This window comes from Tyto alba, unplaced genomic scaffold, assembly GCF_018691265.1.
Source record: "Tyto alba isolate M040663 unplaced genomic scaffold, T.alba_DEE_v4.0 Super-Scaffold_20000042, whole genome shotgun sequence".
Taxonomy (NCBI): Eukaryota; Metazoa; Chordata; class Aves; order Strigiformes; family Tytonidae; genus Tyto; species Tyto alba.
This window is the reverse complement of record NW_024881293.1, coordinates 5337622-5360050: the sequence shown is the minus strand read 5'-3', so window position 1 is coordinate 5360050 and position 22429 is coordinate 5337622. Positions and strand designations below refer to the sequence as shown.

At 47.1% G+C, this 22429-nt stretch overlaps 1 protein-coding gene across 5 annotated transcripts in view; it reads right to left on the bottom strand.

Annotated features, from left to right (window-relative positions):
* The window catches only part of SAMD11 (sterile alpha motif domain containing 11), a 127856-nt gene that overhangs the window by 40685 nt on the left and 64742 nt on the right, over window positions 1–22429 (bottom strand). For all 5 annotated transcript variants that reach the window (XM_042794654.1, XM_042794655.1, XM_042794657.1 and 2 more), the window contains exon 5: window positions 14816–14940. In XM_042794654.1, the coding sequence (XP_042650588.1) occupies window positions 14816–14940 (125 nt within the window). The remainder of the gene's footprint in view (window positions 1–14815; window positions 14941–22429) is intronic.

Below are 22429 nucleotides of genomic sequence, written 5' to 3'. Positions count from 1 at the left end.
TGTGACAGCAGTTAGAATATGAGCAGTAAAGATTCCCTGATTTCACAACTCTGCCAAGGCACCTCATTACCCTCCTATCACTCCTTCTCTCTTGCTGTTCCGCTCCCACCCCCGTGCGCCCATCTGCCAGCAGACATTCGCTCCGACTCGCGCCGTGCCCTGCTATTCCCACACACGTCAGCAGGACAGGTTGCAAGTCCCATCTCTCTCCCAGCCGGCTGCGCTTGGGCAAGGGAAGACCAAGATCGCGCAGGAACTCTGAAGCGGCACCGACTCCACCAGCCCCTGCTCCACCAGCCCCCAAAACACCCACTGCTCGGCGCACACACACACACACACCCCCCACGCCAGCGAGCTGGCAGCCGCCTGCACAGCCGGGTGCCACAGCCCGATGCCTCAGCGGCGTGCCACCGGTGACGGGGCCCGATGTCTTGCAGTCGAGATTTGAACTCGGCCCTGCAGAGAGATCCCACATCGGTGTATTAACCTTGAGGGGGCTCTGCAGCATTTTCCTTCCAGCATCTCAGGTTCACACTGTACCAAAGCAACAAATCCCACACACTGAGTTTGTATTTGGGTTGTCCCCCAGCAGTTTTTATGGCAGTCAGATCACAGAATGAAAATTTTCCCTTTTTTTTTCTTTGTTTAAGGCAAAGTCCTGGGATGCATCAGACTGCCACTGTCCCCAGAAGTATGGGGACTAAATCAACAAGATAAACGGTAAGCAAGGAGAAGGGAATAATTATCATCAGTAGCCAGTATAGAGGCACGAAGATCTAATAATCCACCCCAAATTTCCTGAGTCAGTAGGAGAGCACAAGACTGAATAGCAATCTTTCAAATTCCAGCCCAGCATTGTGAGAAGTCACATTCCCTCTTAGTTTTCTTAGCTGCAAAGCATGGAAGAGGCACATCACATCTTCATTAGGTACTTAATAAACTCACAAATTCTGGGGTACAACTTAAACAGCAATGTGTTTGTATTACAGCACCAATCCTTCCCTCTTTACAACTCAAACCGTAGGCACAGCTTTGGCATACCACTTAACACCTGCTAAACATGTGCCCTTTTACAGGACCCTATACTCTAAATTCACCCCTTTATGTCCACATGCCATTCATCCAACGCTTCTCTGCACTCACACACAAAGAACCAGGACCATGGTTGAAGGCACTGGGATGGGAGCATCCACAGCCCATCTCCCCCTGACTTCGCAGCAGCAAAACCAAATATGTTTTGCAAATGAGTTGGCAGTGTAGCTTCTGGATGTCTTACCACCCGCACAAAGACAGGTTGTGCATTTAGAATATGTTGCTAGTCATTGACCAGAAAGCCAACAGACAGCTCAGCCCATGCACCTGCAAAAGACAACACTCCACCTCAGAAAGAGGATAGGGAGGGATGGTTGTGGGGTTTTTTTTTGTGGTTCCCCAAAATCTCTGCTTTTGCCTCCTCTCTCCTGCCTTCTACAAAGCATTTCAGTTGAAAGGAAGCCAAATCAGGGTAGTTTTTAATACTAAAGCTAAAAATGAGAGACAATATCAGTAGAACTGCAATGTTATAAAGCTAGGCCAGGCAATAATACGGGTAAGGAGTGCTAGAGGAAGCCCCAGGCATTCTGTTCACTAACTGCCACCAGGGCAACACAGCCCTGACCACACCACAACCCTTCCACAGGTCCTGCATTAAATTCAGGGCTTCTGCGAGCCTGACAGGGCAGTACAGAACAGATCCAGAGATGTTTTGCAAACAAAGTAAAAGATTTTCCCCAAAGATCTAGAAATCCAAGTGGATTTTGGCCCACCTCTTTCCATGGGAAGAGGAAGTCCAGTACTCACCTGCTGCACTTCTACAGTGAAATATGAATAGAGACAGGCCAGGAAAGTAGGTCAGCTGGAGGAGGACAGCACTTCTGCCTCCACACAGAAATATCACCCAATGGCTTTGCAACCATAAAGAGAAAGGATGCGGGTACGACACCATAAAACAAGCTTGTGTAGAAGCCAGGGCAATGTGGGTTTTATTTAATCACAGCCCTCTTTGGGCTTGAGACACACTGATTAGAGGCCATGGGTGGAAATGCCACCTGGAAGTAACGGTGCTTTGTACTTCTGCACTGCCTCTAATCCTCAGGCTCCCAGGTGACTTAGCACAGTCACCAACACATCCAAGAATCTCAAGCCTCATTATCTGATTTGAAGAGAGGACTTGGGAGCCTAAATCAGCTGGGAAGATTAGAAAACCTATCCCTAGGTTTCCCCAGAGAGGAGGGACTTCACCTCCACTCTTTACACATGAATCCGTGGCAGGGAAGGTGCTCCCAGGACACACATTGCATCCACAGCAGGGTGAGAACTGAGCCCACGTCCCAGCGACTGAGCACAGGGCTTCACCTGGAGAAGGAAAACGAACACATAGGAGGTGCTCACAAAATTTTTGTCCTCTCAGTGTTGTTAAATGGGTGGATGGGAGAGAAAGTCTGATTGCAGCTGAGGGATTGTAACAAGCTTTTCTGTGCTGTGTTATGCTACAGCACAACGGGAAGAGATCAGGACCTATCTCACACTCCCTATCCATATCATTGGTTTTGCTCTGAAAGCTTCTTGGATCCAGAAATCCTGAGTAAACAGAGAACCGAGCCAACGTACATGGGAAATCATCCAGGCTCAAATAGCCAACATCTAGTGAGAAAAAAGTCCTTTTTTCACCTCCTTTCACATTATTTTAAGAAGAGGAAAACATCCTCCCTTGCTTTTAACTCCCCCATCAAACTTAAACCCTGGAGATGACAATTCCCACTGACCAGTCTGAAATGTCTTGGCAGCATCTCAGTTTATTCAGCTCTCCCCTTTCCTTTGGCACAAACAGCCTACCACCAGAGGAGCTGCTCTGCTCAAACAACTCTGGTGCTCCAGCCCTGCTGCTCAGTCTGTTCCAGTGCCGAATGTGACAGGTTTGCAGAGACCCTGGAGACTTACTTCCCCAGCCATGGGCTTGTGCCTTTGTAAGAAGCTGCACCAGCTTGCCGAGTCCCAGCAGGCCCAGAGCTGCTCTCAACAAAGGCTGGCGGACGAGAGGCCACGCAGTAGGCTGCACACAGCAGCGTGGAATCTGGCTGCGCATCGGCCCCATCCCTTGCCAGCAGGAATCAATGGAACAAAGGGAGAGTGAAGCACAAGGTCATGGGAATAACGGGCCATAATTTAATGGAGGGTAAGGAGAATGGGAAAAAAAAAAAATATTGGGGAAGCTGGGGGAAGGGAAGCAGTGGGTTTCTGGGACTTGGGATCCTAGAACAATACAAGCGCATGCCAGCTCACGGAGCAGGGTTAGTTCTAGTACGGAAGGGGGAAATACCACTGGATCTCTGCAAAGGGGATGTCAAACTAGCTGCAAAATAAAGGTAGCATCCTCCTCCCAGCAAGTCAACTTAATGGCTTTAGGGACATGGCAGGCAGCAGGCTTCAAACCTTAGCTACTGCACTGGGTTATCTCACTGTTCCTTTATGTCTCCACATCTGTAGCTATTTGTTGGCTGTCATTTAGACTTAGATTGCAAGGTCTCCAGGGGAGGAAGGAAGCATCCTTTTGCTAGCTGATGAACCAGTCTGAATAGTACAAATAGTACAAACAGCAGAGCAAGCTGGGCACTCCTGGCTCAGGACCATCCCCAGCTTAGACCAAGGTATCTGCAAACGTTCTGTAAGCACCACGCTTCAAGTTCCCTGTGAGACGAGGCTCATGGAAAACAGGAAGAAAAACAGGAAACAAAGGGAGGGAGGAATGGGTCACACTAATGGTCTCTTACTACAAAGCAAGAAGGATGCAATATTGAGTAATTAAAGGTTTTTCTCTTCCTGCTCACTTTGAGAGAACTTAGCTTTGGCAGACTGGCTGTGTAGTCACTCCTCACGATAGCAGAGAAGGCCTCCCACAGGCAAGAGTCAGTGACCACCACACACTGATCTCAGCGCATTGTAGAGACAGCAGCACCCCAAAGGTAGGCCTAGTGTCACTAAGCCCTTCCTAAATGGGAGTTAAGCGCAGCATATATGAAAGCTGTGGGAGCAGGCAACAAGACAGCAGTTGAGTAGAAGGATTCCCAATGTATAACATATCAACCATCCTTTCCTAGGCGTGAGAAGCAGCCTGCATCCCCTTTCTCAGCTCTAACCACTAGGCCATCTGCCTTTCCTCCTACCATGCAAACAGTATCCCGCTGCTTCCCACCTCCTTGTGCTCACTCGATTTGCCTAGCTGGAACTAAGCACCTAAAAGGACCGTCCAATATTTCAGTTCCCAAGGACTGAAACAGAGGGAGGTGCAGGTTACGCTGAAGCCATCCTCCTGTCTGTCTGTAATGAGGCTGTGTATTGGAGAAGGTGCACCAACACCCCCTTGTCTCCCAGATTCTTACAAAATTCATTTTTACAGCATGCACCAAGCCATAGAAAGGTGGTAAATATTCATAGTACGAAAAACACTCATGGAGAGGATATACTGTACTTAAGAGAGAGATCTGAATTAATTTTATATGCTGCAGAGAGGCTTTTTAGCAATTGCAAACTTGTGAATCCCCACTTTCTTCCAGAAAAGATTTAAAGAATGAGGCTGGGAGGGTGGGCTGGAAGTCCAAGCCTTTTGGAGACTCATTTTCTAGCTCTAGAAAGAAGCATGTCCTAGTGGGTAAGACAGGAGAAGGAGGAAGCTTGTTAAATCAGGACACTTAAGCACCATTCCAATAAGGATCAGGTTTTCCTTGAGGGACCACAAACCTCACGGGCAAAGGTCGTTTGGCCTCAATTTATATATCTGTGATAAAAACCTATGAAAACTGGCATTATTCCTCTGCCACAGATACCTCCCTCAGTCCTGGGGAATGCCACACAACACCCAACCATGCCAAAAGGTGGGTAAGGCAACATGGCAGGGACAGCACTCACATTTCCCCACAGGCTCCTACATGCTGAATCTTCTGCATGTGGTCTGTGCCAGCAAGCCGGTATTCCCTCCAACACCCGGGACAGCTACTCCACCTCCTCTGGCTGCTTCTTCTACAAGCCTCCCAGCTTTTCTTTCGAAAAGCCAACACTGAAGATAGTGATTTCCAGCAGAGCTGCTGGTGGTGCTGTACCCTTAGCACCATTTAAATGTCCAAATGCACTCATTCAGCCCCTGAAAAAAACAGCGCTCCTCCAGTCCGTGACAGCTTTGACAGCCAGACTCCTTAATTCCTTTTTCTTATTCCCTTAATCTGTCATCTTTATCAGGCTGGGGAAGTGCCAGGCAGCATGCAGGAGCCCCGGCCCCGATCAATCTCCACATTACAGCTGACAGAATGGTGCTAATAACTTATTGATCTAATGTTTGCCAAGCCCCACTGGGGCTGAAAGGCTGCCATTGATTGGCTTGAGGGAAGGAGCCTCTCAGCTGAGAGCAGAGCGGAAAGCCTTCAAATTGTCTTCTTCCCGAGGAGCTTGGAGATGGAGGGAGGGTGGGGAAGAGAAAACAGGGAGGAGGACAAGGAAACTAAAGAGAGGAAGAGAAATGGAAAGGAAGAAGGGTGCATGTGTGAGATGGGGATTAAAAATGGAAAAAGAATGGGGGGAAAAGGGTTTGAGAACCAAAGAGATGAAAGGAGGAGGGAAAAGAGCTGGAAAGGGGAGAAGAGCAAAGGGAAGAAAAGGAATTGGGAACAAAAAGATTGTGCAGAGCTGAAAAATTAATGAAAGAGGCAGTTGACCCTCTTCCTGCTCACAGCAAATCATTAATAAAAATATTTCCAAGGCCCAGACCTCCATTTTAAGAGAGCTCCTCCCGGGTCTGTTCATGTCTGACATAAAGCATGCAGCACTGCTGACTCCCCTGACCAAGTATGAAACCACAAGCTAGAAGATGAGGAGAGGGCATCATCAGGATACATGCCAGGTGAATTTATGAGTCTGTTCCCCACAGTGATATACATGCAACTTAACCCTTGAGAATCCCCACCCACCTCCTTGATTTGCACTGAAGAGGCTAATAACCATAGCCAGCCAACAGACGTGCTTAGCAGAGGAAAAGGACTTGAGGGTCTTTACTTTGCCTTTGCGGGGAAAAATGGGCTTACCTGTATATGCAGGAGGAAAAAAAGCAAACCAACACGTGACCTTTCACAAATTATAGTAATGGTTATCATCTTCTTTCCCATTTACCCTAGATCAGCCCAGGGCAGGGCAGTTTTGCCAAAGGGTACACGTGTTGGAGCAGGGCTGTGAGGGACTGAGCTGGCAGGGCTTCAAGAAAAGGCAGTCATGGTCACACACTACCCTGGGGCTCGAAATACACAGTGCTCCTTGTGGTCAGGTCTGTTTTCCTGGGGGACTTCTCTCAAGTCTAGCAACGCAAAAGGCTGGGTCAACATTTTCAGGTGTCTCCTCCACCACATCTCTCCTCCCACCCCCCAGCCCTGCACCCCTTTCTCTTCAGCAGGACTTCTCCCTCCCTTTCAGCAGAGACCTCAGGAAGATGGGAGCCACAGAGCACCCCGCAGATGAGATGAAGGATTGCTTGAAAGAAACTAGGAGCAGAGCAGCAGCTCAGTGCCTGTTACCTGGGCACTTAATCACAACCCGAGCCTTCCAGACACACCACTACGGGGAGCTTGTGGAGGGACAGCGTTACCCCTGCTGTGCAGCAAGAGCAGAAGGCTAGGCTTTGCAGGACTAAATCCCCAGCATCCAAATCTGATGACACGGAGATACGCACGTGAATTGGAGCAGGAACAGCCTCAAAACCCTGGCTCTGAAGCATCAGCTTCACTCGTGGCAGGGTCAGGAGCAGCGACACGCTGCCTCCTCTCCCTGCACTTCCACCCAGCAGCAAGCAAGAGTGGACAAGTCAGGTGCCACATCACAACCTGTACTGGGTTTCTATATATAACATCAGTGAGATGTCAACACACCAGTGATTTGTTTTCAGCTCTTTACTAGCTGCCTGTAAGGCACCTGGGAAAGGAGGTGGAAGCAGGGGGTGGGGATGAGGTTATTTTTGGCAGCAGGATAATCTTGCTCTTCCTAGAGCTGCAAGGAAAGGAAGAAAGAGTCAGTGTTTATTTTAATTTCAAAGCCACAACACATACTGGCCATGAGTTTGGTGGCTGATCCAAGTGCCAGAGAGTGATGGACCCATTGTCCCAGCTGTGGCCAGTCTGCCCAGTTCATGCCATGCACAGAGGAGGCCAAGCTGCTTAAACTGCCATGGTGAGCCCCATCCAGCCGCAGCATTCCTTTCCTAAAAGTGAGGGAGATACACCTTGACAGCCATCACTGACCTTCCCAAAGGTGTTTGCAGAGCCATTCTACCTGAACCCTCCTGCCAGAAGCAGGCTTCAAATCCACGCCAAGATCAAGGTTTACTGAACTCTGAGAACAGGGCACTAAACTTCCTCAGCTCCTCCTTCTGCAGTGACAAAGCCAAGAATAAAACCCTAACACTCAACCAGCAAAATCCCAGGTGCTAACCTACACTGCAAGTGCAATTTCAGGGCACAGCAAAAGGAAATGCTTCCATGTTGGGCTTGCCCATTTTTCCTTCACCTCCCAAGACCCCCATTTGTATTACAAAGGGATGATGGCTATCTCCCACTCCCACAAGTCTTCAGAAGAAATAAAAATTAACTTAAGTGGAGCACTAAAAAAGGACAGTCCTTCAAATCCAAGCCAAGAGGATGAACAGCACTGACAGAGCCTAGATCCTCATCTTGCCTAGGTAAACAACTGTCCTTCATGGTAAAACATGTAAACAAAGGTGGCTGGGCTTACAACTCCTAGATGCACATTTGGTGCTGATTTTCTGCTCAATTTAAGGCAGCAGTTCAATAAAGGCTTCTGTATTTTTTTTTGTTGTTTGGCTTTGTTAAATGAAAACATGTCTGCATCCTAGCTCATTATCACACGCTCAGAAAACAGCCGTTCACTGTGATTCTGTCTCTAACCATTAGCTATAACATCCTCGATCCCAACTCTTTTTCACCCCCGATATTAACTCCTTAGCAGATGAAAAGCTCCAGGTCTCAGTGCAAAGCCAAATGAAGTCACTGGGAAGCCCTCCATGGCAGGCACACAGAGTTCAGGGATAGGCCCACATAAAGGGAGACAACTAGTTTGATCAGCTACGGATCCACGTGTGTGAGCTACAAGCACTGTCTTGTCAATAAAAATTCCAAGACCAATTCTTAAACGTGAATCTGTTTACAGTTCACTCCTGAAATTTCTTCTTCTCCCTTGCTTAGTCAACAGAGCATCAAGTGGAAAGATGAGACAGGAGCACTGATACAGAACAACAAATAACCTCGCAGAGAGAAAAGAGTGATCTCTCTTTCATGGTGCTTGAGACATGTAGGTGAACACTGCTTTTCCTGAACTGCAAAAGCACCAAGTACACATGGCCACCAATGGAGCAGGACTCGTAAAGTGAGACTCCAAGGGACACAGATGTCACGTTCTCCCTATCGCATGGGTTTCCACAGGAATCATTGCAGGTTAACGTGCAACTATGCTGGTCCCTGAGGACACTGCTGCTCCGAGGCCAAGGCTCTCAGGGTTTGTCAGCTCCATGACATTGACCAACAACCCCTAGAAAATGCCCAAAGTCTCAGGGAGCTCTGCAACATTGGAAAGCTGGCCTTCTGCTGCTTTCCACACCACAGCCAATGAAGCCTCTAATCACTGGGGAAGGGGTCTTTAACCCATGCGCAGTCCCAAATATCATATGCAGAACCACAGCAAACTGCTTGTTTGGAGTGAGACCTGATATTCTGCCATGTCTCCATTAAGTGGCCTCTCCCAGACAGTATTCAGACATCAAGCCAACTCCCTCTAACCACGAGGGGCAGAAGGAAGAGAGGGAAGATCTACCCACCTTCCTCTAGCATCAGTGAGCCTGATTCCTCCACTTCTATCCATGCAAATAGTCCTACTGCAACTGGAAAGTCATGAAATCTGGCACTGCAGAACAGAGGGTATTTGAGGAGAGAAAGAGGAGAAATTAACAGGATTTTTGCAGGAGATAAATTATTTAGAACCTTGGGACCAGGACTCTATTGCAAAATCCTAAAGCAGCGTGCAAAGCACACACACACAAGGGAGAAGGCACCCATACTTCATGAGCCATGGAGCCCGGGAAGGCCTCCTCTGTCCTCCCCCACCCACATGTGCCCTGGCAGACTGCATCAGCCAAACTGGATAGAGAGGATTGGACTTGTTTACAGACACACCACTAGCTGCTTAAAGGGGCTCTAAATCCGTGTTTGATGTGCAAACCGTCAGCTTTGCTACTGCACCTCTGTCAAGCAGCCCTGGCTCTGCTCATCCTCGTGTGTGTTTCTCTCTCTCAATTAAGATTAAAAGTGCCTTGTGCCATCATCCGCTCTCAAGGTAAGCCCCTCTGTAGTGCCAGTGCTGTACCCTGTCTGCTGCCTCGCCTTTATCTGATCCATTTGGAAATGACTTTTATATTCTCATTAGACTCATCGCTTGCCCTCCCCTCCCACATGCATGCTCCCCCTGAGGCATTTGAGCATACTTGCTCTACCTTTGCAGATGTTGTTAAGCCTCTTACCGCATCTCACCAATGCAGGCTGCCTCTCTGTGTTCCTAAGGAAATACAGACCCCATTATACGTACTTTTCCTTTCTTCCTCCATTTGGCATATTATATCCCCATCGTGACTGCAATTTAATTAGCACCACCAAGAAAAGCATTCTCCAGCATTTTCCACTGCAGAACACCACCAGAAAAGAAGAACGTAGCAGAAAATCAAGTCCGCAGGGTCAAAGGGAGGAGAGACCATTCATGTTTCCTAGGGAAACTGCTCTGGGAATCACTAAAGCTTATTTTTCTAGGTAGGCTCTACATATATTTCCTGCAACTGCAGACCTGCAGACTCTCAGCACTTAGGTGGAATAGCTCACCTCTCCGCAACGTGAGTATCTCTCTGCCCAAGAGCCAACCTTGCCCCTCAGCAGCTGGATTAGCTACCCCCAGCTTTAAAAAAATTGAAAATAAAGAATATTTTAAAACTTCAACACTGGCCAGAGAAGTAGGAGGAGATTAAACCTAGCAGCTGAATATAAACCCAGTGTAGACATAACCTAAACTTCAAAAGAGGAGCTAGATATCATTTTGATCAATGAAGAGCAACAGAGATGGCAGAGAGGCAAGTGCCCTTCCTTTACACTACATTCTCTGATCCTCCACAAGAATTTACTGCTCTTTCAGTCTGTGCTGGAAACAACAAACACTTGCACACTTGAAATTTGCACAACCATTTGGTGAACAGACATTTATCCAGGGGCTATAGAAACCAGTGCTATTTTGCAAGCACAAGCACCTCTGCTCCCAGTCACAAAGACAGGCAGAGAAAGCAGAAGTTTACTATTCTTAAAAGTCTGAGGATATGATACTGTCAACAGTCAACCCAGATGAGAGGGAAGAATAGTGTGAGAGGGTGTGGACTGGAAAAATCCTAAAGCAGCACGATGGATTTCCTCATCCAGTTAAGAATTCAGAGTTATAAACAGGGCAGCTCTTCCCAAAACCCAGGAGCCCCTGGGACCTAAGGAAATCCAAGTGCCTCAGTGGTAATTGTAATAAATCTGTAGTGCTGCAGAGAAAGCCCAACACACGCAAGTTTGCTTCATGATTAAGAGATCTCTGTAATACCTTAAGGTCCCCAGTGGGCCCGGGGCAGTGAGATACAGCTAACGTGCATCAAACACGTAAGAATATCTCAATCATTACCACAGCGAGGTGGCTCCGAAGCCAATCGATAGGGCAATTAGATTTTATCAGTACACGCCTCTCTGCCACCTACTTCTGCTGTCGTTGCAAAAGCCTCAGTTACCCCTGCCAGTTCCAGGTCTCCGGATGTCTTACTGAAAAGCACTGGCTGGGGCAGATTTTAGCTTTTTTTTGTAAATTTTTGCTGGTGGTATTCTTGATCTCCTTTAAAGGTCTGGTATCAGGGGACACTTCAAACACGAGTTAAAACTGTCAGCTATTCTTACCTAGATGTTTTGCTTCAGTACACATACTAACAGGGGGGAACATAACACCACCCCCAAATCTCTAGAAGTAGGCTATAATCCACATCTATTCCATATTGTAACAGTGGAACAACAACACAGAGGTCTAGCAGAGTTAGGGAGACCAAGGCAGGAAACTGAGCTCTGTTGTTCAGTCATCATTTGCTTTATGTTCTTGGGCAAATTTGCATTTCTGTGTCTTGGTTGATTCACACACCTCTACAATATACTAAAAAACTGGTGGAAGGAATTATGCATCCTGTCCAACATTTCTGATGAAACTTTACTTTCTGGCAACACAACCATCTCCCTCTCCCCTTTATCACTATAGACTAGCAGTAACAGTCTTTCCATTTTTTATAAGTGTATTTTCAAAGCACTGTAGCTCTCAGATTTGCTAGCCCAGATTTCTGTAGCTGTTAAACTTATCAACAGGTCACAATTACTACACTGGTCTTAATCAAACTTAAGTAATGCAACAGGTAACATAGCCACTTGTTTTTGATCACTCATAAGATCCAAAATACAGTGACTTTTTTTGACCCAGCTATCCCAAGCCCTAAGACTGCACCTCCTCGAGGCTTATTGTTCCCAGTGGCCAGCACCCACCACTGTGGGTTACTACACCCACCAAGGTGGGTTCTATTCAACCCTTTTCTAGTCAGGGCCAAATCCTATCAGAGCCTTTCAGGACACAGTTATTTTCTTTCAGCTTCTGCTGTTCCAAACCAAGCTCTTCAGTCTCTCTGTTCCCAAATATAACCATCACCATTGATACAATATGACCCGTTTTCATTTAAAAGTTATCCATAAGCATTCCAAGGATATTAGTATCAGTGCTGCTCTTCCAACCAAATATGTTCCAGCAACACATCAGTCTCTTCCTCCCCTTGTGACCTGAATATCAGCTCAGCTCTATCTTGAACCCTGACTCTAGTCTCACCTACCTCCCAGAACTCGTAAAAGTCCCAGAACTAACTATACACAATTGTTTTCCTTTTGTTTCAGCCCCTTTCTGCATTTCAAAGACCATCAAAGATCCAGTAATACTTCTAATTTTCCATTCCATGCTGTTCGAAACTATAGCACTGCCTGTAATCCTGGTTTTAACTATAAATCAAGGAGCTCCCTCACAGAATTAATCATAAACCAACCAACCCTGCCAACTTCAGCCCTCTGCTTAACTCCATGGGCCCTGTGATAGGCAAATCTCTTTCATTTGTGCTATCCTTTTCTCAATCCTCTACTTGGCCTCAGCCATAGCCAAGAAGCCACATACACTTCTGCACCCTGTTTTAGCAGTATGCGCTCACCTCTCGCCCTGCATATGCAGAATTTGCAGTCTGAGCTGCAGAGCAGCCTCCGGAGTGTTCAGCCTCCACTAGCTGGGACTCCGTGCCTAACTTCAAACCACAAATGCTAAACCAGCGACAGAAAACATTTTAGCAGCTGATTCCAGCTTACTCTGAGAGCACTGCAGCTTATAGTCATGAGCGATGAGGGAGTTTTTAAACTTATCAGCATTAACATCATTTATTCAGCATTGTCCATCTCCAAATGCCTTTTCTGAGGGCGAGATTCTCATAACCCAAATGCACAGTATTGTTCTCAAAGGCATACAATGCAAACAGCAGGCAACTGGGGACAAGTTTATTTTTTTCCCCTTATTGTAACTAAGTGCTTTAAACAACAGCCAGTCTTTTAGACTAACACAACACTAACTCTCTTAAAATTATGTATGTAGAAATTAGTTATACCAGTCTCTCCTTCCACCCCTGCCAGTAAAAACAAACAGAACCAAGACATAAACCCAATAATCAGCATCAGCTACAAATCCCAGCATATTTTGCTTCTGTTCCCTTGACGTGCACGTCCGGGAGGTGGTGACATAGGTACCAGTTCAGCACATGCTCTAAAGTCAGAGCTGGCAGGTTCTGTGTAGACTTTGGCAAATGGGTTTTCCCTTAATCAAACAAGCACGTAGAGTGACATGCTCCAGACAGCAGGGAAAAATCAGAGTTAAACTGTCCCCGTGGAGATGTGACAATGCCCCCTCTCCCTTTAGATACCTAATCTCCCCACCATCCCCCCACTTACTCTTTTGCTGGTCAACTCTTGTTAGACACACCAAATCTATCATGTGCTGAAAAGCTCTGTCGCTTGCTTGGTGGCCTCTTGGGTGAATGAGCCCTCTTCTTTTTCAGACTTCCATCAAGGTCAACTCCAAGCACAGACAGCAGTCCTCACTGCTACAACACGTGTGCAGCATCTATGTTTTGTGTTTCTTGCTGTTTCTCATGGTTAAGAAGCTAACCAGAGAACCTCAAACTCACTCTAACAAGTCAGAGTGAGGACTTCTACATTTAATCTTTTCTACTGTTTAACACTGATGGGAATTAAAAGTACCCTTTGCATGTCTGGAATCTTATGGATCTCAAAAAATTTCAGCAATGCTGATCAAGTCCAGTAGTTTCTCTGTAAAGCAAACAATATTAAATCCTATTTTAACACGCAGAGTCTGCTGAGACATAGAGACTCAAGCAAGGTCGTACAGAAAAACGTATCTCTCTGGCCAGTTTGGCTCTTAGAGTTGTGTAGGAAAAGGGGCTGTAGAGATGGGTTAATGAAGAGAACATGGAGGTTCAGCTGTAAAAGCAAAGACTGGGAGCTGCCGATGGCTGCTTTACAACATTCGACAAATCCCCCAGTTCAACACAACACATACATGGGACTGAACACTTGACTCTAAAGTAGTCACACCAGTACAAATTTCACTGCAGAGAGGAGGAACCTTTCTGAAAAGGGGTCAAGCCTCATGCAAAAGGCAAACCAGATACCTGTCATGTTACCGAGTATCACCCGAAGACATTCCCAAAGTGCATTAGATGTGGTGCTCCCTTCAGATCCGGGGTTAAGCTACACAGTCAACAGCATGACTTACAAGAAAATATGAACAAAACCACAAACATACAGATTTTCAGGAAAGGCCTAGATTAACATACACAGAAAGATCCAATTCTGATTTGGAAGGACAACGATCACTCAATATAAAAACGAGCCTAACTCCCAGTTTTTCCACAACTTTTATTTATAAACAAAAGCAGATCGTAGCTTTTGCAAACAACAAGCAGATCTCTAGTTTATTACCAGTGCCTCACCTGTTGACTGATGCGTATCTATCACCAAAGCATCCTTGCCCATAGCTCCCTCCCTTCCCGACATCCAGACAGGCACAGAGAGGATCCAAGAGGAGCATTTCTGGTTTCACCATGTTAAGCTGAAACCAGGTGAGCTTCCCAAAAAAGCCAGGTAGCACTAGAGAACCAAACAATCACGCCCACAAAGGAGTTGGCAGGCACAGAGGCAGCACAGGGAACCTCTGATTAATGAAATTACAAATCAAACCATGCTCTCTGCAAGGCCTTTCTGCTTCACTTGACACTAACCCTGGGGACATTTCACTTCTTTGCTGGCGCAAGCTCCTTTGCCAGTAGTTTAACACAGACCGCTAGATTTGAGAATAACACAGGGCTGAAATCTCAAAAGGACTTTAACATCACCATGAAATCCTTTCCATATTAATCTCTAGCCAGAATATTAAAAGCCTTCATATAGCTCACTCCAAAGTGTAACAGAAACAGCCACAGAAAAAAAAAAAAGCTGCCGAAAACATGAACAAATGAGGGAGTGAAAGAGGGAGGAGGGAAGTCAACAAACCCAAACCAGCACAACCTGCTCCAGCTCCTTACCTGCTGCTCCTAAGCCAACATCGATGCTGTTTCTCTTGAATTCACAGCGGCTCTGGGTCTCTGGCATAACGAGCTGACGGCTCTGATGCAGGTTGGAGATGATAGTGGAAAGGTCGTTATCACGGCTGCAACAGAGCAGAAAAGCACCAAGTTAAGGAAATCCTATTTGCCACCACATAATTGATTTTTGTGTGTGTGAGCGTATGTGTGTGCGCACGCAAGATTCTTTTGTTTGTCCCTGACACAGCTGTATTTCAAGAAAGGTTCTCCCCCTCCTACCCATCAGGTTCCTAGGTAACCTCCTCTACTTTTGGGGAGCAGAGACTAAGTGCAAAGCACTTCCCAAACTGCACTCTCATTTCCCATAAAGGACTCTGCAGCTGCCAGAGCTCCTGATTTCAGTTTTGCCAGATATAACTTGCGTGGGCCAGAACTTACATCTCAGATGGAAAAACTGAAAGTGTAGGAATTGGCAGATCTATTCCAGAATTAATAGGAAACTTGAACTGAAATAACTGATAGTTTTCTATCAGTTGCCACCCTTCTATTCTTAAAAAAAGTAAGTTTTTCCATTCCATCACTATTGGAATATGACTACTTTATTTACTTGAATAATAGTTTTCTTTTTAGAGAGAAACCCACCATGAACTCAAACATCAGCATTACTCAGAGCTGAGAGTACGGATATATTTACAAAACTAATTTTCAACTCCTCACTGTAACAGATCTTGAAACAATGCTCTCTTCCTTTTTGGAAAAGAGAGTGCATTAAAGCAGGTCAACATTATTTTGCCTATTATCCCTGCATCAGATTGCTGCTAAGTAGGCTAGTTGAGTCTTTTTTCTTTTTATTCCCCCACCACCTTCTATGGAGAGGGAGGACACAAAAAGACATTCACTGTAGCAGATACTGCAGTTTAGCTGGCAAACGCTTTTGCTTGCAAACCGCTATCCACTTGCAAAATACTTCTGAATAACTGATACACGAACACTGAAGAGGAAGACCAAGCTAAACCGTATACATGATACTAAATAGAAATGCTGGAATGTCTCCCTTTTGTTTGCAGTATGTGTAAATCACGCACCCTTCTAGCACAAGATGCTTGCCCCAAGCAAAATGTCGCACTTTTTCTTCCTCCCCTCTTCTAAATGGAAGATGACAGCCAGAAGAACCAGAGACACTTACAAAAAATTATACATATTCGAAATACTGCCCTCCCTCCCACATCCACAGCTCCCTCCCAACCTCTACTCACATGACAAGTGCACCCACTCTGTGCTGCTGTGACACACAGCACATGACCACCAACTCACTGGTGCAGAGGAGAGTGTCCTCACCTGGGACCAGCAGGACAACACGGAGGGTGCATTATCTGCAGAATTACCTAGCAATGATCTTCCTTTAAATATCCCCCTCTTATCCCCCCTTACCTCCTCCCCACCTGCTGCACCCCCACCCACAGGCTATCAGCACTAGCAACAGGAGCAGATCTGCTCAAATGCTCCAGAGAGCCCAGCCCTAGTGCAGAAGCAGGGGCTAATCTGTCGTCTAGCTCCCTGCTAATCAGATAAGTTTATGACAGAAAGTCTTTAGACAGAGGTACTTTCAGCGGGCGTCTGGCTCCAGATTTTCGCAAGATGTAGCAGACAAAAACAGCCTCTCATTTCAGCAGCCGCTGTCATGTTCCCTGCTGCTCCCCCCACCCCCAATCTCAGCAATGAGATAGGATGCTCGGATCTCAAAGCCTTTGAGCACCCATTGCATCTTCCTCCGCTAAACCAGTTCAGATTCCTCCTTATGCAAGCAGAAGGCTAATTACTTAAGCAAGCCCACAGGTGAGTGGGAAGCCCATTTCTCCTGTGCCAAGCAGTTTTGGGTCTTATCCTCTTTTAGCTGCCACCTTTAAGATGCATTATGCAAATATTTTGGTGTCTTAAGTCATTTATGGGATTAATGTGAAGTGATTATCAGTTCTTTTTAATCATGCCAATCAATAACTGGATGTCAGGGACAGAGGACAAATGCAGATAAACGCTGCCATCAGCACAATGCTCAGGAAAGGGCGGAGGAGATGAGCCAGAAGTGCAGAGGGAGAAAGGCAGGGAGTAGGAAGAGAAAAATGGGATAATTACATCTTTGCATTTGCAGAGTGTCTTGCATCCCAATCGAGCCCAAAGCACCTCTGATATGTAAACACATTAAGAGAGCTACAAGAAGGAATTGCTTTATACACCACTAAAATGCAACTACCTCTCTTTCTGGAAAAGAGCATAGCAACCTCTTAACACAACTCGATTCTCCAAAACGCAAGAAGTGCAGAACACTGCAATATATCCACTGAACACTAAAACCAGGAGGTCTACAAAGAAGGAAACGTTACCACACTAGAAGTGGTATTTTTCTTCCCCAGCAATCTTGTGGTTTTAGGAAATTTTCCACAGCCTTAAAATTAAAATTGTCGTGGTATGCAAAGGTGCGTTAGCAAGTCATAACTCCACACATGAGCAGATACCGCAGGGCTGATAGCTACAGTCTACAGGCTTTGAATTCAACTCGGTCTACCCGCACAATTAGGCAGGATCCCGGAAAAACATGACTTTGCTGGAATACCTTTGCAGAAGGCAAACTGAACACCAAGGTGACATTAATAGGAAAGGGAAGAAAGACCATAGAGATAAGGCAAATAGGCCAAGACAGCTTTTAACACATCAAACTGTCCCCAGGAGTTGTTCCTTTTGTCTTAGCGTATGGGAGGCTTGAAGCAGAGACTGCCTTTTTGTTCTGGGCTTGTTCTACCCCTGGCACAATGGGAGGTAGCTTATAGCTGGGGCTCAGTCTTACTATGAGAAAAGAGAGTGAACGGTAACCAGAGCTGCTTAGGAAAAAATGAGATACCTTTCTGCATTGGTGATAAGCATTTTTTAAACACTGTAGGCCAATTTGGTCCCAGCAAACACAGCTCCACACAGCTGCAAGCAGACCCCAGTGATTATGTGCACTCTCTAATGAGTGACGCACTTGCATAAGGCTCTGCTTAGACCACTGAGGACTTTCTACCACCATGTTGAATCAACACAATAAAACATCAGCTTTGGTTCTGCAGGTGACAACTCTGCCACCTCCACCTTACCCGTGACTGCATCAGTGAGTAAACAAACATAATTTTTACAAGGTACCCTCCACAAAGCAAAGTCCAACTAATTGCTTTCATCCCAATGCCATTTAATAAAGGTAAAGTTTAACTTTTAATTAAATCTCAGTTCTTCAGGTACACCACCAGCTACTCACTGCTTTAGCCAGGAAGAAGGGCTCTGCCCAGATACCAGCAATTTTCAGAAATTGCCTGCTTTTGCACACTCGCTACCTCTTGGATTGCAGCACTGCAACTGCACTCCCAATCCTGAAACCACATTTTCTCCTACTGATTGGCCCAGCAGGAGGGACAAAAGCCACACCATTACCACAGGCTTTGGGAGATCTGCCTGGTCCATGTACCAGAAGTTGCAAAACATGAGCTGTAACTCCAGCCTGGCCAAACCCCTTCGCAACTCAGCCCTGCCCAGGCCCTCCCCCTCAGTCCTGAGGGGAACACCTCAGCCCAATCACCAACACCAGCCCAAGGCAAACATCTACCTCAGCCCTACCTTGTCCATTTGCCATAAAAATCTTAGAAACAGCCTAGCATATATCTCCACAGAGAAGTGTGGAATTTGAAAAATTCAACCAACCACTTACCTTTTCCTGAAGGCAACCTGCACCCTGCACAACGTGCTCCCCTCAGCAGAGCGGCCCGACAAACGCCTGCAGCTGTGTGAAATATGGAGCACCTGGGCTCGGCTAGTGCCCACCCAGCGCAGGCCTGCCCTCCGCCCTGTAGTGCAGTTCCTTTTCCCTAACTGGTCCCCGATTCCTCAGTCCCATTCCTCCTTCACTCCTCTCACCTCCGGACTTTTGTGCCCGTGAGCCGTAAGCAGTCCGGCTCCCCGCCGAACCCATCGTGCAGACACAGCTCTAGCAGGCTGGCTCTCGGCGCGCGGAGCTGAGCAGTGCAAAGCACAGCCTCAACAAGTGGCACAGCACAAAACTGAGACCCTCTCCCTCTGCCCACGTTACACTATTGTCTGTGTGTTCCACTTGCTTGCAATACAGGACAGTGTTTTCAAAAGACAGCAAATCTCTTGAGGAAAAGGCTATTTGTTCCTCTGGGTTTACACACCACCAGAATGTGCTCACAGTAATTACAGAATCACAGACTGGTTTGGGTTGGAAGGGACCTTAAAGATCACACAGTCCCAACCCCCTTCCCCAGGCAGGGCCCCCTTCCCCCAGCCCAGGGTGCTCCCAGCCCCGTCCAACCTGGCCTTGAACCCTTCCAGGGAGGGGGCAGCCACAGCTGCTCTGGGCACCCTGGGCCAGTGCCTCACCCCCCACATAAGGGAAGAATTTCTGCCTTAGATCTAACCTAAATCTCCCCTCTTTCAGTTTAAACCTGTCACCCCTCGTCCTACCCCCACCCCCTGATCCAGAGTCCCTCCCCACCTCTCCTGTCCCCCCTTTAAGCCCTGGGAGGCCGCTCGAAGGTCTCCCCGGAGCCTTCTCTTCTCCAGGCTGAACCCCCCCAACTCTCTCAGCCTGGCCTCCCAGGGGAGCTGCTCCAGCCCCCCCAGCATCTTCGTGGCCTCCTCTGGCCCCGCTCGAGCAGCTCCATGTCCTTCTGCTGTTGGGGGCCCTGAGCTGGCCCCAGCACTGCAGGGGGGTCTCCCCAGAGCGGAGCAGAGGGGGAGAATCCCCTCCCTGGCCCTGCTGCCCCCCCTGCTCTGGCTGCAGCCCAGGGCACGGGTGGGTTCTGGGCTGTGAGCACACGGTGCTGGCTCATGGGCAGTTTTCCCCCCACCAGCACCCCCAGTCCCTCTCCTTGGGGCTGCTCTCCAGCCGCTCCTCGCCCAGCCTGGGTTTGTGCTGGGGATTGCCCCGGCCCCTGGGCAGGACCTTGCCCTTGGCCTTCAAGTTCATGAGGTCCTCCCATATACATAATCCTGTCATATACAGAACAGGCAACAACTTCATCAGCTCAGTGCTCCAGCAGGCAGAGCCAATGCAGGAAGAAAGATCCTTCCCTTGGAGGGAATACAACAGGCAAAAGAATATCCAGCTTGCAGGACCTTGGGTCAAGATCCAGAACATGCACTTTGGGGGTACCAACATACATGTAGTAATGCCTACAACTTGGCTGCTTGGTCTGGCACAGTAACTAAAGTAACTGAAGGCAGGGACCCAGACTTACTCTAAAGGAAACCAAAATGGGTGTGCCAACGTCCCCTCTGAAGTCCTCATCAGCAAAAGCACAATTCTTGCATGACCCCAGTGAGAAGGAGCCCGCACTAAGGGGATTGGAGAGGGCTGGTCCTTCCCATGTAGAGGATTCCCCCATCTGTGTGCTGAAGCCAGTAATTCCACCCAGGTGCTCACTTGCAGCCCCAGCAGGGTAGAGTCGCACAATGCTTCTCTTTGTCTTGTCTCTGAGCCGCTGCTGGGTGCCTGTTAATGCAGGCACTCCCCCATACATGCACTGACACATGCACACAAAATCAGATTAAAGGTCTGATCCCTTCCAGTAGCATAATATTATATTTTAAAAACCGGATTAGAGAAGGGGGCTTGAGCAAGATACAGATCTCCTGAAAGGTCAAGGAGGAGACAAATAGCCTTCTGTAGGGCTGCAGGTTGCCATGGCAACATCCAGTTTGCATGGGTTTTGGTAATTAATGGTTTGGGGACCCACATTAATACAGGTACATTTCCAAGTGGCAGGGGACCATGTTCTGAGGCATGACTGTCTGGGCACTTCCATCTCATAGCAGCAAGTTTTGCTCCTGCAGTAAACTGAAGGGTAGAAAACTGAGTATTCACTGTCAGGGATTCCAGAGGGCACGTGGCTGGTTGGCCACGTCCAGATTTGCTTTCAAACTGGGAAGTGACTTGGTGTTACTGACAGTCTCGTAAGACCTTTTTTCTGATATCTGCCTCAGGATGGTCGAAGCTCTGATCACAAGACATGTTTTTCAGGTCTCACTGCTATTTTGGTGGGCAAAGTTTTAGAAAAGAAGTTGCAGCACTGCAAAATTTTTGTGTCTGAACATCAAATCCAATACACATTTAACCTCAATCCAGAACGCTAAAATTTACACTGGCCTATATATGGACAGTGGATCTAAACATGTCTAGTAAAGATAAACTCCTGTTGTTGCTTTCAATTACAGCTGATGTGCTGTTGCTCATTCTCTATTTGAACCTACTGTCCTGTTTTAACAACATCATACTTAGCAGCTGTGGAGAGGAGTAAAATGTTAAAAAAAGATGAGGATCTCATGTGGCAAAGAAGTGTGTGACAACTGCTGATAAAGGAGTGAGATCCCATCTTCACAAAGATGTTCCTACTACTAAGAAATTAGGGAAAGGTAGCAGCTACCTAACATCACTGTAGCCCTCCCTCAAGGCCTCTGTAGCTTTGAGAACAGTCGCGTGTGGCACAGACCTTGTAATGAACCTGGCCTCATAAGGAAGACCCGCTAACAAGGAGTAAAGCTGGCAGTGGTGATGTGTAAGTGCTTGTTTATTACTGTGCTTCACGTAGCATCAGAGAAGTAAGCATCCAACCAAACATGCCATATATCTATCCCGCCTTTTCCTCGCCCGTTTATCCACTGAAATGTATGTCCTAGGCTTTTGCAAGCTGCTTTCCATCCAACAGAATTCCCATTCTGCCACTAGGCTCTGTCCTGCTGCCAAAAGCAACAGTTGGACAAGTGGCTGGATATTATTATGGCTTGGGCAATTTTCAAATCCTAATAAAGAGAGGGCACAGGAGCAACAGATCCATTTACCAGGAATGCAGGAAAGCTGTGATAAGGGTTTTGCCTAAGCCACAGACAACCGAGCAGCTCACTAGTGCACCACAACTTTGGCCACGCATGGTGCAAGCAGCAACCACAAAGCTTTAAAGGCCAAGTCCAAATGGCTCCTTTACCTGGATGTAATGTGAAATGAAAGCTGGTCTCTAACAAAATGTCTACCTGACCTTGGAGGGTATTTCTGAAAACACTGTACACTTGACCTGTTACACTGGCAACAAATGAGAACTGCAGGGGAGCACAGTTTAGGAGGCACATACTGCAGGTTCCATGCTAAGAGTGGGAAACAACAAAAGTCTCTCTCATCCTAAAACCTCACACCCAAAACCCAGTGAACACTGCTAGCAGCAGGACTCTGGAACTACAGTCAGGACAACACGAATAACTGTGCAGATCAGAGCTGATAGTCTAGAATTCCCTGTCACATCCCAACGCTCTGATACAAGGAGCCTGCTCTGCAAAGCAGCAGTGAGACGTACTAATAACTAACTGCTGCAAAAATTACCACTGGAGGAAAAAAAACCAAACCAAAACAAAACATTGCTAATGTTCTCTACAAATGCTTTGATTGCTGCACTGTCTATGTTTAATGGAACTAACTGGTCCTCTGTCTCCCCCAAAACCGGTTGTTCTGATGAGGCTTTCTGTAATGGCAGTATAATGGTCCACCAGTGGTCATTTGATAGCTGCACTGCTTACAAG